At 43.9% G+C, this 18,384-nt stretch overlaps 1 protein-coding gene across 1 annotated transcript in view; it reads left to right on the top strand.

Moving 5' to 3' along the window:
• LOC128711271 (probable G-protein coupled receptor Mth-like 1) overlaps positions 1 to 17,971 on the top strand; it is a 137,585-nt gene extending 119,614 nt beyond the window's left edge. The window contains exons 5-7 of the mRNA XM_053806139.1: positions 11,854 to 11,992; positions 16,343 to 16,544; positions 17,780 to 17,971. Of these exons, the coding sequence (XP_053662114.1) occupies positions 11,854 to 11,992; positions 16,343 to 16,544; positions 17,780 to 17,971 (533 nt within the window). The remainder of the gene's footprint in view (positions 1 to 11,853; positions 11,993 to 16,342; positions 16,545 to 17,779) is intronic.
• Positions 17,972 to 18,384: the final 413 nt, after the last annotated feature.

An 18,384-nucleotide genomic window follows, 5' to 3' on the forward strand; every position in this document is an offset into this window, starting at 1 on the left:
AGCACCCGGTTTCACCTTCCATAACAACAAAAGCCAGCCCCATAAACACACTGCCCGTATCAAATGGACCAGCTGAGAAGTGTGCTAATCTGTTTCTCTTTTCTCAACTTTCTTTGCCAATCGTTGCGGTCTAATTTGCATGTAAAGGGAGAATGCACAACAAATCTAAGATAGAAAAAAACAGGCATAACACACGTCCAACATCTCCCGGCGGAGAAATCAACAGCCCTGGATTGATTAATAGGATTAATAATAATGGCACCAGCATATCAGGCACTGTAAAACATTTCGTAAAGATTCCCACCGAGCATTCCTCGGGATAGGTACAGACAAGCTCTCCCATCAGGGGAGTGTCACGCGGAATCGAATACGACAGATGTCGCTTAAGGTGTGTTCGTCGGGGAGTGTTTCTTTGGCAGGATGGCGGACCATAGAAATTCCACTTATCGATTCGTTTTCGCTTCAATCAAACAGTTCGAATTGGTGTTTGTTTTGGTGGTGTTTATGAAGCTGTTTTTCATCGCTTTTTAATCGATTAGTAAAGCGACGAGAATGAGAAAACCTGGATCCGGTTATGATAAACAATTCGGGAATAACAAAAAAAGGATTTTGAGGGCATTTTCGCTCGGCGATGTTTAAATCCTGAAAATGTTTAAACAAACATGGCAGATATTGCAAACCCCGACACACCGTCCCGAAAGCGAAAACGTGCTTGATTAATAGAAAATGACTTGTGAATTTTCGCCACCATTTTTTTTACTTCTCCCGTTTTGGTGTTTGGGTGATGATTTTGCTACAGGAATGAAGTTTGTTTCCTGCCGCCGTGTCGTGTTGGAAAAAGTTGAAAACGGCAAACGGTGGGCGCGATAAAAACTTTAATTGAGTTCGCAAACACAAGTGCTGCCCACCGTGTGTGAGGATTTAATTAAAGCTTTGTGACGCTTCGTTTTAGTGATGAAAATTTTAATTTAAATTCTCTGCCACATATGGAACTACGCCTGGGTGCGAGGAACAGTTGACGATGAGAATGCACGTGAGGTTTGCAGTAAGGGCACAATCGGTCGTCTCACGTCTGTTTGTTAAAGGATCATCGTGAAGTTTGGGGTTTCATTTCCGAACAACAAATTAGAATAAAGAATTAAACAAAAAATCTAAGACGTCTGACTCTTGTAGTAGGCTATGTGTTTTCTAAAATTGGAACACACTTGATCGCATGTCTGTTATAAATCATTTCTTGCTTTTGCTGTAATGAGCCAAACCCCAAACTCTTCCTCAAAATATATTCCCATTCTTAGCCCTTCGAAAATCGTTTCGGTGGGAACCCGGGTATCGCGACCCGAAACGCACGATGTGAAGCAACGAGTTAAACCGAGACACTAGAAATACCTCCGAAATTACGATTTTGACTTTGGCCAGCCATCGAGATTCCTTCATAATTTGCCAAAAAAAAAACCGCTTGTGGAGGGAATTGTGGTTCGCAGAATGTGATGTTAAAGGGGCATGCTTCTGAGACAGTTTGTCATTCTGTGTGCGTTCGACGGACAGACACGCACCACGAAACAGAGCGAAAAGAAGAGACCCGCAAGACACATTCGTGTAATCGGTCCGGTGGGAAATGGGTCATGAAGTCAGTGCGCGAGCACTGGGGGTTTGTTTCGGTAAAGGTTTCTCGCCGTTGTCGGTACACAGATGCAAACCGATGAGCGATCTGTTTTCACAGATTGTCTGCCTCTGCCGCATACTCGCATGCACAAACACACATCCGGTTCGGATCGGTTGGTCGGCGTGGTTTGGCCCGGGACGTAATTATCCGCACGTTTTCAGAATTTCCAAACTGCTTTCGAGGTTAATTTTTGCCTTTTTGCTTGAGACAAATTATCATCACCGTCCCCCAGAATGAGACTGTTGTGGGAAGACATTCGAGGACTTGGACGTATATTTCGAATTTTCAATGAACCGTTCTTATCATGTGAATAATGCTCCACATCCGTCAGTTTGTGTGTTTCGGTAACAAAAGGAAGTCATCTGTAACTTCCATTAGGAAGCAGTTTTAGCATGATTTTTATGCGAAAGAACAATGGAAATAGTTTATCGTTTTGATGGCACAATTTACCCGCCTCACGGAGAATGCCCATCCCAACAGCGTCACAAAGCAAAGATCCTATTTCCCAATGTGTTCATCAGAAGAAGATTCCTTTCAACTATGCAATTTAAATGCAAATTGTTGCTTACCGGAACCTGGAAGGAAATTGTTACGTTTGTAGGTAGAAGCGGATGTATGGTTCTCTTTGATCAGTACGATTCAATGCACCGGTAAAGAAATTGAAAACTCTCTCTCTCTCCCCCGGACCTGTTGCAGTTTGTCTTGTGTCGGGTGCATTCTTTTCCATCAACGAACTACTTCAAAAGCTCATCCAATCAGGGTGGTCTAGTGTTTAGATCATGGACACCAGTACGACGGTGCGATATAGCGGGAAACTGTTGCTGAAAAATCGGGCATGAGGTTTCGTTGTTTTCTTCACAGCTCTTGACTACTTGCACTTGCACTGAGATGGAGAATTAGAAATCTCCTACTCATCAAACCGGAAACTGATCTGAGCTATAGCCTGAATAAACACAAAAAGGTGGAGTGTGTTGAAGGATTTTTTTTTGGTCAAAATTCCCAACCAAATCAAACCACATTGTGAGGGTCTGGTGAACAGAAATTGCTCAAATTTAAGTAAACAAAAACACGGGCAAACTAAACGACCAACAAAAGCTACCGAATCTATTTAGACCACCCCCACTCGGGGATTGGTGAATTTGAATCGAACTGACGTTCGAATATTTATGACTTTTATTCTTGCATTTCTTGTGTCCAGATTTACTTTTCAAATGAATTCTTCCCCTCGGATTTTTGATGTAATGATAACATACGCACACATCTGATGTTCGATATGTAGTTGTGTCTCTCTTTTTTTGGTTGTTATTTTTGACCTCAGTCATCATCATTACTCCGAAGAACGAATATGTCAGATGGCTACGATTACATTATGTCCGGTCAGGCCATTTGTTAGGAAAACCCCCGTCAAACCCTCAAATTTCTTTGTACCTTTACTTTACTTGTTGGTTGCTTTCATTTCTCAACGATCACGCTTTACTTTCTACCGGGTTGTATCGCTCCGGGGCACTCTTTGGCTAATGGATCCGGAAGAGGATGTTGGCAGAAAGCGACCACCTTGCACCTCTTGCAAACCACCAATGGTCCAAGATAACCGAAACTACGACGCAGGTCAACGACAATGTGCGAAAAGTGAAATTTTGCAATCAATGCCCATCCAACATTCTTCTCGTGGTTTTCTCGCGTGGCTGCATGTATGCCCGGCGGTAAAGAAGTTCAGTTTCTTGACGATCACGACCAAACTGATAGTGCGATGCTTGTGTACGTGGCGGTGGAAACGATCGCGTCAAGATCGCGGCATCTTGTCCATCGTGCGGGGCGCATACATTTGACACCAATCCGCGTGCTAAAGCTGTCAATCAAAGGCGGATGGAAAACAGCAGACAGTCGGTGGTTCGAACGAAACGACACGAAAAAAGCAAAACCCCCATTGGGGTGAACGATGCGAGATAGCTCGTGGAAAAGACCATGAATGAACAAACAAGTAGAGATTAGAGAACCAGCCCGGGAAAGAAGTGGAAGCATCATGGTTTGTTTTAGCGAGGAAACCGAAGGTAAGGAAGCATTACCACGCAGGGGCACGGGGGTACGTTTGATGGTAAAGCGTCGAAATACGGGACGACTGGTCCGGTTCGATTGGAAGTAAGTGATGCTGCATATTAAAAATAGAAACGTATTCATGGCCATGATTCATAAATAATGCTTGATGTTGGGTCGCCAACATTATGTGTGCGCGATGACGGTAAAATGGAGGTGGCCATGTCGTGGAACGTGCGGTTCTAATGAAACGTTGTTTAAAATCAATTACGTTGACAGTGTACCTAATGGGTTTAATGTGTTGAATGAGCATCTGCTATTTAGATTGAATTTCAGTTAATAGCACTATTAATGCAAAATATAATTGAGTCGTAGAACTATTGTGAGACTAGTTTAAAAAATACTAGTGCCGTAAAATACACAAAATTTCAAAGCTCATCATACGTTGGGTTCTTGATTATTCAGTGAATAATAATTACTAGCAATAGTCAGACACGCCTTACCCTGTCACCGGGTATGCCTTCTGGAAGTCAAGTGACATTTGCAAATGTCAAATCAGATGTTTTTTATTTCTCTTAACATCATCGTGTCGTTAGGATGTTGATAGCTAACTACATCTTAATTCTCTTCAGTCTCGGTAATTTCTACTGATAATTCCACTCTTGAAGATCGACAGATCAGTAGAAATAGCAATCTGTCCAGCCACTAGCAAAAAATTAGAAAAAGAAAAAAACCATTTCGTATACTGCACCTGTCGCCCTCTCCTGGTCCAGCACGCGGTGGTGAAGTGAAAATTCGCCCTCGGGACAACGTTAAGGCTGACCGAGTGCCGCACTCATCCATGATAATGTTCGCGAATTTGTAATGAAGATAACTGTGTTTTTTCGTTATCCCGCGGCAATTTTCGCCAAACCGTTTTTGCTGGCATTCGTCTGATGGCTTGGGTAGATTGAAGTTGAAGTGATGTCGCTTTTTTGTCGTTGTTTCTTCGAACCTATGAAACTGAACCTTGCTGTCTACGGTGTCTTACAGTGTCTTCTACATCCCTCCTGCTTAATTGATGGAAACCTTCGTTCGGTGGGAACCAAGAAGAAGCGAGGAGTGACGACGAATTTCTTTAGCGACCTTCTGGCATCTTCGTGCCAGCTTGATAAGAAACCCCAACCCTCTATTCCCAGTATGATTTCGCCTCGACGACCCTTGTCAGTGATGTGATACGGTCTAAAGGGTAAGCCAAAATAACAGGAACACACATCAGTAGAGTTCAAAACATTGGTTTGGAGTCCCTTCGGTTGCCGGTTTGCGTTCCACATACAAATAGCTGAATAAAAAAAAACACCAGACGCAGACCGATAGGAGACGGCTTCCCTTTGGCGGTAAAACGTGGAGTTTGCAAAAGCAGCCTGACCACACGGTCTGCGACTGCGGCGATGGTCCCGCTTGATTTATGGACGACCCGCAGTTTGGCCCATAAATTTTACTTCGTTTAGACATTTAGCCGGTTGTCCATAGGGCAACACCACCCGCCGGTCTGTTTGCGGGTGGAAACCAGAGTTCCCTACATCCCGGCGTGATGCGTACGCCTCCCCTGTGTGTGTTTTGGCCCGTGTTTGGTGGATGCGTTTTTTTTGTCTCGCCTCATCTATTGTGGTCCGGTTCGCTGGAACCGACGTCGCTCGCGGTAAAACTATTAGCGTTTGGTGGATTCTCGGAAGCATGAACGCGGACATTACCTGAGATCGGTGGTGTGTGTTTTGGGAGGCTGTTCCGAGGGTTCCGTTAACTTGTGCGCCAACCAGCACCACGCACGGTTATCCGTTATCGGTCGATGCGAAGCAACGCACGATTTATTGTGCTTTATGCTTGTTAACGAACTAGCTGTGAATTATGACACGTTTCTGTACCAATGCTAAATATTAGTTTTGGAGCTCAGCGATCACGAACAACACTAATCGGCCACATTTAACCCATTATGTCACCCATGAATCTTAACCCGAAAGGAAGCAGTAAGAAGAGAAGCAGAAGGATTGTGTCTTATCACGAAGATGCTACAGGGATTGCTATTGATTCAAGTGCGGTGGAGCATACAATAAATAACTAAAGATGTCTGAAGGAAGAATCTTACCTGCACTCATAAATCACTGGGCTGCAATTTCAGCTCCTTAGCTTGAAGAATGATACCAATGTCTTTGTTGAAGTGATCAATTTGTGTAAACTGCTTGACCGGTTCGATTGTGACGATAATTGTGTGCGATTACACTTCCAACCAATTCCATACCCATTCCCTCACCAACAAGTGTAACCTAATTGCATTCTAAGCACTCCCGGAATGCATGCATTGCAAAGTTGCAGATTGATTCAATTAAACTTATAATTAATGACCGTTCACCACACTCCCTGCTCCCTGTCGGGGATAAATTGTGTCAACAGGAAAATTACTTACAACAGGAAAAGTACCCTGTTGGACATGGGGTTCAATGCTCTAACAATAGTATCGCTAAAACTAGTCAATCGATCCACCAAGAGATGCCTAAAATTATCTCTTCGAGTTCGACAAAATCGATAAGGGATGAGATTTAAAAATAAATCTTCCACTTTTTCGCCATTGGAAATAAACCAATAAAGACTCTTCGTCTTGCCGGTTATAAACTATGCGTACGTACCGTGTTGTTTTTCAAGTCTTGTTACCGTTGAAGTAATTTATTTCAAACCCCCACAAGGACACCCATGTTCCATGTGCATAGTACGAAAGGCAACAAAGAGAGTGTTGGGGCGTTTGTTTAATTGAAAATATGTATGGCAGTGAAATAAATAAAACCATTTTACAAACATCCCCAACGCCACGATGCTGCCGATGAGCGTTCAATGTGATGCATGATTAAGGGGTTTGGGCCTACATTTTGCAAACATCCTCCGCAAAAATCGATTTTCCAACCGGCGCGTTGTTCGACAGAATGACACATTTTGTACACATACAAAATGCGATCGTTTCCTATCTGTTGGTGAGTGTGGGCCATACGCACATTATAGTGATGTTCCGCCAACCTGCAGATACAACCACAACACCTGTCTGGATAATCTGTCTACCGCAAGTGACAAGAGTGTCGACCGTTGTATGTAAATAAATAAGTAAATATGACAATATGTCGACAAGCGAGAAATGCTACTGGAACCGTTGTTGTCTCGATGATATAGCAGGTTATGTTGCTTTTTTGTTTAAGCGAACGATGAAAATAGCATTGCAAGTCTTAAGATATATGGATATCTTTACATCGCGTGAAAATATATTTGCTAATATGAAATGAAGCTTTGAAGATAATAAGCTAGCGTTTTATTGTCTGTTAATTTAAGCACCTACAGGACAACCTAATTTTATTGTACCAAACAGTCGAATACAAAATGAAAGTGACAAGACCTTACCTTTTAATCCGACAATTCATTATACTGTCAATCGAAAATTGCTCTCCTTATTATTTGACCAAACCGTTTCTAATGTGGATATACTTGTTCGGAGAACAGTGAAAGGACTTTCTATATATTGCCCAAGAGAAAGGGCTCACCTTACGGAAGTTGTTTTCGGCGAGCACCCGGTCACTCGCACGTTTCAATTGATCAGACTCCTTCATAAAAGCATTATAGCACCTTTGCTTCACTTTCATTTATGCACCAAATCACTCGATTTGCGATTGGTAATTGTTTTTCGCGTCTAGTTTCATAGCGTCAAACCGGGAAACACCAATGACGACAAAGCGACGAACGCACGGTGCGGAGGATGATAATAAAAATGTAGTTCCCTCCGTACGCGTTGGATGGTTGTTTTTGCTGTCGTCGCCCTCATCGCAACGTGATCATTAGTGCGTTTGTGGAATGCAGACGCTTTTTGTCGGACGGCGAAACAGCCAACGTACACACTCTGGGAAGGTGTACTACCAGACTGGCTTCGTTTGTGCGGCGCAATAAGTTTGGCGATTACTTTTTAGTTTGCTCCACCAGCGGAATTAGGTCACCGGTTTGTCCTACAGCTGGAACGGAGGGACACACCGTTGCCTAATGCCTGGAGGCGGTGGCAATTGCCGATGCTGACTATGCTGCATTCGTTCTGGGCTTTCGTCGAGGCCGGGGATATGCGCGTCGACTTTCGCTTCATTAAACTTCATTTTCGATTAACGCGAGAAAGAAACGTTAATGTGCTGTTTCGCGATGGAGGGTAGGTGAACTGTTTTTACTACACTCGACAACTTGCGACGATAATGAGAGGGGCAAAGATTTACTGTTCTTTGTGCGTTGCCGTGGGCAAGAACCGAACGTCGTTCGAGCTGAAGATCAAGGAAGCGTGTGTATGTGACCGTTTCGATACAAACACCATTCTTTGGACAAGGTCGTCCTGTTCGAACCAGACAACAACAGCTTAATATCCCTAAAAGCTAACCTGCAAGCATACGATCTACCCCATTTCGACGCTCAAAGCTCGGGTGTGGTTGAAGAAACTTTAATTAAATTATCATTCCCATCCGGTTCGCTACCGCATGATCCGGTGGGTCCGTGAGAACTTCCCTGGGCGCGATATTAAAGCGTAGACTCACTTTGAATAATAAATTAAGCCACAACGATTTGTGTCCGTTCGCGTACGATCCACCGCTCTCCGGTGGCTCGGTGGATTATAATCTAATGGGGAAGTGACGAGTGTACCTCCGGAGGCCATTCACTGACCAACTGCTCCACATTTCAACGTCCGTCATCCGGATAATCAATCATCCGCGTTGTCTAGACACAACGTCCCATGCATTCCTTCCGATTTTAACACCCCCAAAAAGGTTGCCCGGTGTGCTACTGTCGAAAACTTTGGGCTTGCATTTTGGACATTTTATGCATCGTTTTCTCTTCTAATAGGAACAAGTTCTTTTGTTTCACAAAATTAAATAAAGGGTGAAACGAAAATCAATTTCTCTGGTAAATAATGATAACAGATAAGCACCGGAAGGTGTCTTTAATGAACCGCTTTAAAACGTGGCGGCTTTAATACGCACCATGTGTCAGATATTATTTTTCCCCTTTTGAAGTCATCTAAATTACTTCCACCATAAACGTTCCACTCCCATTACGGAAAGGTGAGATTTAACCTTGAAATTGACTTATTTTTTTGTCTAAATTTGGTTGCTTTTAGGAGCGAGAAAAAAAAATACACATTTCATAAGCTAAATCATGGGCGTAGATAAATTGCGCCGAAAAGTGTTGAAAATAGCCCCAAGGCATTACGAACGTCGTCCATAATCGATCCGGTGACGCGAAAATTGAGCGTCTAAAGCAGCGTGAAGTTAGTTGGGGGGAGAGGTGTCGAATTTCCACCCATAAAAACAAATCATATTGGGTGAAAGAAAGCGAAGCAAGAAAAGTTGTCCAGATGTTTTCATGTAAAGGAAATACAGAAAAAAAACACCCGACGACACATTGGCGGCGATTGGCGATCTTCCGATTGACAGCTGTTGATCTTGGGGGTGATGATGGTTGTGATGATGACGATGGTTGTGACTTTGGAAGAATCGAGAAGATCTCCTACATTCGGTTTGCTGGTCAGTATCGAATTAATCATCAGTACGCCAGGGCAACAGGGATCGTCCGATCAATCTCACGCGGTGTGCAAGATCACAAATCCTCGAGACCTTGATAATGAAAATAATGTGTGGGTAGGTTTCGTGTTTTTTTTTTTCGCTTTGCTCTACAGGCGGTGAAAAAACCCGTCCCAAACCCGGCCACTGTTAAAAAAGGTTGATATGGCTAAAGGCGTGAAACCGATTTCGACTTGCGCGCGGAATCGATCCCAAGCCATCGAAATTGATGGATGATTGAACGGCGATGAAAAACGGGACAAAAAGCGTGCAAATTTATGTACAAGTGCGCGCACTTTCATTGCTGCCAGTGTTGCCCGAAGCGATTTTCTAATCGTTCAACGCTGGACAATGTAATTCCCGGTTTCCACAAACTGTTTTCGCTGGTCAGCTATCGATGACCACGTGACAGACACCATAATGGTGGGTTTCCGCGATTAAGCTTTGGACATTGGAGAGAAGCTTGATTTATGTATTGATATTGTACCTGTAGCGACAGGAAACAAGATAGACAACTCTTTTCTTTAGAATCGTAACAATGTTGCATCGAATTAAGATGCGATTTGCTAAGTCGTTCGATCAGCTATTTTGCCCTTGTTGAGTCGTGGTTGGTTGGTGAAGACTACCTGAATACCGGAATCGAAAACCAATACATTTAATTGAGTTTAAAGTTTGTAAATTTGAATTTACATTCAACTCTGTCGCTAGTAAATTTACCTAAAAAGTCCTAAAAAAACGTATATCCCACCCAGAGCACTGCAATGGCAATATTCGGATGTATTTTTATTGTTACAAGAACATTTTTTCGACAATTTCTCCGTTACACACGAAGACGGAAGAAATGCGATATATTTTCCATTCAATTGTTACTCCCCGCTTACGGCACTCGATGGAAGTCTCATCCTGGTGTACAGTCGTCCTAGTAACCGTAACCGTCATGCAGCATAAAATTCTCGTTAGTTTCATTCACTGAATACGGTACCGAATGGGCGGAAAAATGTCCACCATTTCGCCCTTTCTACCAACACTTTCCCGTAAACTCCAGGTACTTTCTAAAGAATGTGGAGAAATGGCCTGAAAGGATAGAAAGAAATTTCTTCTTTCATATCACTTTTCCTACTCGCTGTTCCGTGAAGGTGAGCAGAGAGTTTCGATTTTCCACGGCACTCGAAGGTGGAGATTGGAACATCGGATGTATTTGTGCTGGAAGTTAGATATTCTTGCAGCAGAACAGGATAAGTGGAAAAGTATTGAGGAAATGCGATATCTTGCCATCGTCAACAACAGGTGCAGGGTGGAAAATTCTTCCACTCGATAAAAAAAAGGTTCCAACCGGCTAGAAGAGGGAAGCAAAAGTCGTTAATTTAAAATTCCTTCTCGTTTGCCGATAAAATGTAAATATTTGCCTGTCTCCACGTGGAAGCAAGTGTAGTGTCCTTTACAGTGTAGCACATTGTCGATGTGTGTATCTTTGTTTCATCAATTAACAGTATAGTTGCTGTTCGGTGGAATCGCGATCATCCTCGCAGAACCTAGTGGATATGCTCTCTAGACTTCACGACTCTTTTTATTTCTGTGCTTTGCTATCCTCCCCATTCGCCAACCAACACCAACATGCTGGCAAAGCTTACACTGTAGACATTTCCTGGGGTCGCTTTGTCCGTCTGGCCAAAACCGTACGGTGCAGTCAGTCGACGTCGCATATCGGAATGGTAAATCTAATCCACTTCAATATCCCCTGCCCGTCGCTAACGGATTCACACAGAGGACGGAAGTGAGTCAATATTGCAAATTTATTGCCATCAGACAATGAGATACACTGTTGTTGTGTCTGGATGGTCGGTGGATTACGGTCCGCATCGCACGGGAAGACGTGAGAAGTTTTGGGATTTATGAACTCCACTGATGGGGATCCGATCCGACAATACTGTTTGATTCGATAAAATTATACGGCTCAGTTCGCTGTTTGTGCAAATTTACTCTCCATAAAATTGAGATCCTTTTGGTTTGAAATTTATGGACAAGAGCTTTAGATACTTTCCAAGAAGAAAAAAAGAAACCGTAACGGAGAACATCACCGATGACATTAATGCTTATTTCATTGCCCATAATAAATGAGTTAACACCGGGGAGCAATCTTTTACCGATTTAGCCTAGTTTTAGACTCATGTTCATCGAAACCAAATCCATCTTTACAACGGCAACGAAGAAAAAGAAAATCCCAACCGCCAAAACGGAAGGTGTGTCTCTCAGCACCTTACACTCCCGTGATCGCGGATGGCCCCGGGCAAATACCTTGAGCAGCGCTGTTGATGCATTAATGACGCGGGGCGGTGGTTAAATCCTGCCCGTGGATTACATCAAATCGCCCTCCAGGCGCGACCTACGGACAGATTCATCGATGCGCAGGCGAAGACATTGTCGGGCGTGCATAATATTTATACAGTTGTGTTGATGGCGTCTATCTTGACTGATCGTTTGCTCACATGTGTCAGCATTTATGCTCATCACGTTCGTGCGTGTCTCTTTTTTCGTCTTTTCTCTCCCCAGGTAACATGGAGATGCTGACCTACTTCTTCGGACCGATCGGCATACTGCTTTTCGTCAATCTGCTACTGTTCGCCTCAACCGCACGTCAGCTAACCTGTGGCCTATGGAAGCGGGACGATGTCAAATCGACGACGGAACGGTATGATTAGTTCCCTTTGTTTTTATGATCTTTTCTTTCCACCTATCCGTAACTAAACCCACTTCAGTTTTCCTGTTGCTTGTGTTAATCGCTGTAGAAGATTCGAGAGGATCGCCCAGCGAACTCTTGGAATATGTAGTACTAATGCAATGAAACGAAACTAACACAAACACACAACGACGCAGGACTATTTCCGTGTACTGTGTTAATGCTTTAATGGGATGCTTTTAGAATGAAAAATAATTTGACTTGACGACGTTATCCTTGACAGTTGACTTTGATATCATATTCCCAACTTCACTCGTCCTCGTCCTCGTCGACACTAGTAATAGTTCCATTTTCGCGATCACGTTTTCTATATAAAGTGTCACTTTTGTGATATTAACTGGCACTTTTAGCGATTTCATGTGTACGAAACCCTCTTTTTATAAATTAATATCCATTTTTCGTCGACCTGTTAAGCCCGACTAGGACTCGTACCCGATCCAAAGACAGCCATCTTTGGCAATTGTTTGAAAATATCTCACCCAGACCGAACGCATTTCCGAACAAAACCAATATAAATGGTGGCAATATATTCTCGTTCGGGCCAAACGAATTTTTCCCATAAGTCGTCCGGGTCGCACCGGTACGAACGTTGTGGTCGTTCAAGTTTCGCGATCATAATTTGTCGTGCCGTTGTTCAAATATTAGTTTCCATTATGGATCGTGTGGTGTAGCAAACCTTCCGCTAAGCTCATCCCTGCTCGTTTTTTTCTTCTCCTGGTTGCTGGTTGAAAATCACTTTTGCAAACTTCACTCGCACGATGCGCGTAGTTCCGGCTGTTGCTGCAACATAGACCGGAAAAACTCCCCAACCGTAGCTTTTCTCACCTCTCGTCTGTCCACACGAGCGAAAAGAAGCGTTCAATCAGCAGAAAAGTACAACTCCCCCCCTAAATCGGATGTTGAACAAGGGAGGTTGAGAATGCCAAAAGAAAACCCCTCTGAATCGTTTGCTTTTCCTCTCCCTTCAGACCACCCACAAACAGAAGGATTGTCGGAGTTTTCTCTCTTCGTCGAACGTTTTCCCTTTTTGCAGCGCACCAAAATGGGTCAGCACATTTTAAGTTTTCCTGTCGAAAGCAATTTTCGATTTAGAACGAATTTGTACAAAAAAGGTAAAACACACACACATACACTACCTCGGGTGTGTTGTGTTCGACTGGATGTTTCCGGTCAGCATGGGAAGGGAGAGGAGTTCCTGAAATAAGGCACCGAACAGGACATCCCATTTACCGGTTCACAACCTCATTTCCGGCATCGACGGCAGGCGTTGGAGGTGGAGAAAGAAAAAAAAAACTCACTTCCAAAATTTCCTTCGATGGTGGTACGATGGCGCGAAAATCTCCTCACAGCGCACAGGCTCGGTACAGGACTCCTGAGTACCGGCACTCAGCCGCGAAACAGCCACCAAATGGGAAGGGAAATAATTAAAAACCACCCAACCCGTTTTTTGTGCTGTGCCATTTTTATTCATTCGATTTTAGTCGGTCGAAATCGCTTCAAGGACCTCTTTACCGAAGTTCCGGGCTAAAGTTTTAGCACATTTCATGAGGATGTTTTATGTGGTAAAAGGAAGAGCAGGAAGGAATGGTTGAAGTACAGTCGATTGCTGATAGGATTCGTACTTTTAACGCCCGGAATGTGATGTCGTAAATCTAATGGAGAAATTGTTTAATTAGCTACAATTACCCTCTTTGTCGGGGCAATGTTTTACTGTCGCACGGGGTAATTAATTGTCACTTACTCAAGTGTGTGTTTTTAAGGACCAATACTTCCTTTTTTTTCATTTCCGTAGCGAAAAATAGAATTGTAAATAAAACGAGAGAAAAAATGTTGCAGAATCATATGAGACACTTTGGTGAAAAGATTTATATCAAATGAAACATTTTCATCGCACCAAACTCACCCCCTTTTTCTTTCCAATTAGCGCGAGGCATTGCTCTCAACCTTATCAGAATTGCTTGTTTTCTTTCGGTTTGAATATAAAAAAAAAGAATTTTAATTGCGCCATCCTGCAACTCTACCCGTGTGCTGGAGGTGCAGAAAAGTGCAAAAAGTGCAGAAGCACATCCTGGTTTCATTGAGCTTTTGTTTCAATTTTGCCTTGAATAAAGAGCAAATGGCGCTACAGGGCCAAAATGCAGTTCCGATTGCATGCCCAAAATAATGATCCACTTGGAGTAGATGAAATTGAGGAAAAAAAAGTACAAAACAATTAGGTTCTAACTTTCATTCGACAGTCTGTTTAACAAAAAAAAAAACAAAACTTGTTTTGATCATGTGTTCTTAAGGCTGACTAAACGAAAAACCAACCCGCATCATTAAGGAGTACTTCTTTATTTGAGTAAGTGCAAATAATAGGATGATTGAAGCTTCCACGAAGTTCCTTCCGGAACTTACTCCAAATCAAAACCAGAACTGAAAATGGGAGTTTTAAAACATTCCATTGATAAACAACAGTCACAAGCAAAGCAATGCCTGAAGCATGCGAGATATTTGATCTTCTTTTCTTCCCCAGCATTCCTTTCATGGGTTCGTCGCTTAGTTTTGATTTGAACGTAGCACGACGATGTATTGAACGTGCATCGACGCGTTGGGGAAGTTGTTTGCCAATTAAACTCACCTTTCGGCTGGTTGTTAACGAATCCTTGTCCATGTCAACGGCTACCGGACAACGAAGACGATGACAAGGTCCGACATCAACGATGGCATAAATCGGACTTCGCAACGATAAATTACCATGGCAACGTGTCGACGGTCGTTCGGATGGCAGGGAATTGTTTGAATTTAATTTCATCACAAGTTTCATCGCTTCGATCGTTCAATTACACACTGATTACGGGCGGATGGACGGATAGAGCCAGGTTACCAAGGGCAACACACAAGCGAGACAAGTGTTCCGGATAAATTCTCGGGCCTCAAGAGCAAGTCATGGCGAATTTAGATTTATGGAACTCGCTCTTCGCTCGATGTTCGCGTCGCGTTTTCACCACTTCAACGGAACGGAAAGTTCTAACATCGATAATGAACTCTAACTGGGTGCCCTTTTCTTGGGGCACTCGAAACACAAGTAGGCTTGCTGCGATGTAGGTGCACACAAAGCAAACCATGATGGTTGTACGGACAAAACACTGAGGCTTAGGCCAATTTGCTTCCGTGTCAACTCGACCGAGGCAGGGATGAACGATGGGACAATTTTTCCTCGCGTTGGGTGGGCTCCTCGTGGCCGAAGACAAACGATCCGGCCGAGAAAAAAGTCGACCACCTGGAGAGGCGCACAAGGGGGACCGGCAAGTACAAAAATCTGTATCATTCCGAGTGATAGTTTTGCTTCCCGGTCCCGCGTGCCCTTAGCGTGTACGGTTCGCTCTTTACGAGGATTTATTGCAATTTTTTCCCCTTCTATCTGTACCAGCGAGTACCGTTTTCTCGTGGCGGAAATCCATTTGGAGCTTGTTGTTTTATCTGTTCAGAATACCCGACAACTCCCTCACCCTCAAAGGGGGAAAGAAAGAGCAATCTCCAAAGGACGATAGTGCACCGGAGCAGCAGCAGTTCGCTTAGGGCGTGCGGGAAGTCCTCCCTCGAAACATGAAAAGCCCTGGATGGCTGGATGTCGGTTACCGGGGCAACGCGGTACGACGAAAGTGAGTGATAAATCTAATAGTAAAATGGTAATAAAATAAAACACGCCAGCGAAATGAATGTGTCCCGCTCCACTAACGGACTCGGTGCCCGCTGATAAATAGGACCGCACGGCGCGGCACACTCCAGACACATGCCTTTGCAGGTGATGGAAACCCAAGGGCTGCGAGGTTAGAAGTGGTTGACTCGGTAAAAAAATGGTAAAAACTGGCAAAGTGAAACCAACTCTTTGGGACATTGGACATATACACACACGCTGGGGACAGTGGAAATCTGGTGCTGGGGTTTTTGCATTTGCCAACCCGAAACGGTCCTTGGGATTCTTTCGCTTTAGGTTTTTGAGGGTGTCGTACAAACAAATATGGTACATATGACGTAGCTTTAGGTAGGACAGATATTTCTCTCTACAGTAGTATTATTTCTTTTTGTTTCTGGTTTTTAATACCCACACATATGTGTCCTTGCCTTGTGTGTTTGTGCGTTATGTTTCGTTTCTGGCATGATTTAATGACCCACCAACCCCCATTCTCGACCCCCATTCAACCTCCCCCTTCTCCACACCCGTCAACCAATTCCCTACCCCCTTCTCTTTCTTTTATTCTTTCTCTCTCTCTCTCTCTCTTCTCTCACGTCTTCCCCGTCCCCATGTGGTATGCTCAGCCGCGGTTTGGTTTCTTCTCCCTCTTACAGTGCTGCGCTGGGGCGCGTCTGCCTCAAGCTGGTCGTCGTGATGGGTGTCACCTGGGTGGCGGACGTCATCTCCTGGGCCGTCGGTGGACCGAACTACATCTGGATCGTGACCGATCTGATCAACGCACTGCAGGGCGTATTCATCTTCATCGTCGTCGGCTGTCAACCGCAGGTGAGTTTTTGGCGTGCAAAGTTTTCAGCTCCTGCTACCAGAAGGAAAAGGTCCTACATTACGTTTTATTTCTTGAGTGTTTCGTGAAAAGATTGAATTTCTGTTTTTGTTCACTTCAGGCGAATGGTTTTTCGCTGCCAGCCGTGATTGCCACTAGTAGCAAGCGAAGCATCGAAAGAATAAACCTACTTAAGCTGTCTGCTACGCTGAAGTAATTGGATAGGTTTGCGATCGTTTTTAACAGTACAAAAGCACTTAATTTTCAACACGTTGACAGTACTATAAGATGCTCTTGTTGTGTAATCTTTAACGATAATTACGAACTTTGAACTAAAATTCTAAAATTGAGTTTACTTTAGCACACTTGAACTGTTTTTTAAAGAAGATTTTCTTAAATTAATGCCCAAAATAATTGTGAAGAATTATGGGTTAAGTAAATGTCTGATTGGCTTTTACTAGAGAAAGTTCTTCTTCACATAGGCAACTCATCTCTATCGATTATTTCCTTGCTTCGCTTAACTTCAATATCCCTTCACACTGCTAGTTGGCAGCAAAAGAGCTTTGCAAAACCACGAAACACCAAACTAGTTTTGCGCCTGGCACTGAAAAAGAAAACCTCTAACCAGCAGCTTTTTGCCCTTTCGAGCGAAACCACAAAATCTCATTTGGCACCGTGTCATCCGTGCAAGCAATGGATGGCGAGCCACGATCGGCGGTGGTTTAGGCACCACCGAGACGAAATTAACCTTTACCGCCATCGCGTACACGACAACCTTCATGCCTAGTTGACTGGGCAATGGGAGAGGTTCCATCGTTCTAAGTGGAGACCGACGAAAGTTAAGGATTTATTATGCACAAACAAGGAGAATTGAAAATTACACAGAAATGCGCAAAGGATATAACAGCATAATGCACTCATTTCTTCACACCCGATTGTTAGGCTCCTCTTGGACGCTTCTCTTGGTGGGGGAAAAGAGATCAGATTGTTCTGGCCGTCAGGTCAGGGGTCTGGTTTATGAGCGGGTTCACGAGCAGAGACTCCTGGTTACTGGACCATTCGTATTAATTATCCTAATTTCAACACACCACCTGTTTTACGGCTCATTCATTATCCTCCTTACCATGGCCGAGACTCCGGACATCTCACCATCGAATCCTTGCACAAAGGGAAATCACAATTTATAACCCGTCGTTTCGCGGTCTTTTCTCCTCCATTTCTTCCAAACCATCGCTAGGTCTGGGCCGCCATGAAACGTCTGTGGAACTCGAAAACTGGACGATCCTTCACGAACACGACGCACGGTCCGCAGCACTCTAGCTCGTCGCACGGGTTGCCTTCGATGGGCGAATCGATCACGAACAACACCTGCACGAACAACACGACGACCACCACCTCGAACCGCGTGCCGATGGAAACGGTCTGTTGAACCGAAGTAGTCGAAAGGTGAGCCAAAACTTCACATTCAACAAGGGAAGGAATAATGCCGTGCCCCGTGCGGAAGATGATACTAGCCAACCAAGGGACTCTCAAAAACCCAACACGAACGACGAAGATGCCCACGTGTCGAATCGGGAAACGACGATGGCCATGCAACCGTGATCGACGCATGTTCATGGATGGTCGGAAAAAGTGCTTTTATATCACCGTTGGCTTAAGGAAACAGTCATCATCAACAATCGTGTGATCAATCGTCACCGTCGCGCCAGTTTTTCCTTCCCAATTGTCTGTGAGGTGCAAAACACCACATTTGGTTACGACTGGATGAGAGAGTATTCGTAGTGCATACTGCGTAGTAGAGTGAAAGGTGTAGTAGCGATGGGAATCAACAGTAGGAAGGAA

The sequence above is a fragment of the Anopheles marshallii genome, chromosome 3, assembly GCF_943734725.1.
Source record: "Anopheles marshallii chromosome 3, idAnoMarsDA_429_01, whole genome shotgun sequence".
Lineage (NCBI taxonomy): Eukaryota > Metazoa > Arthropoda > Insecta > Diptera > Culicidae > Anopheles > Anopheles marshallii.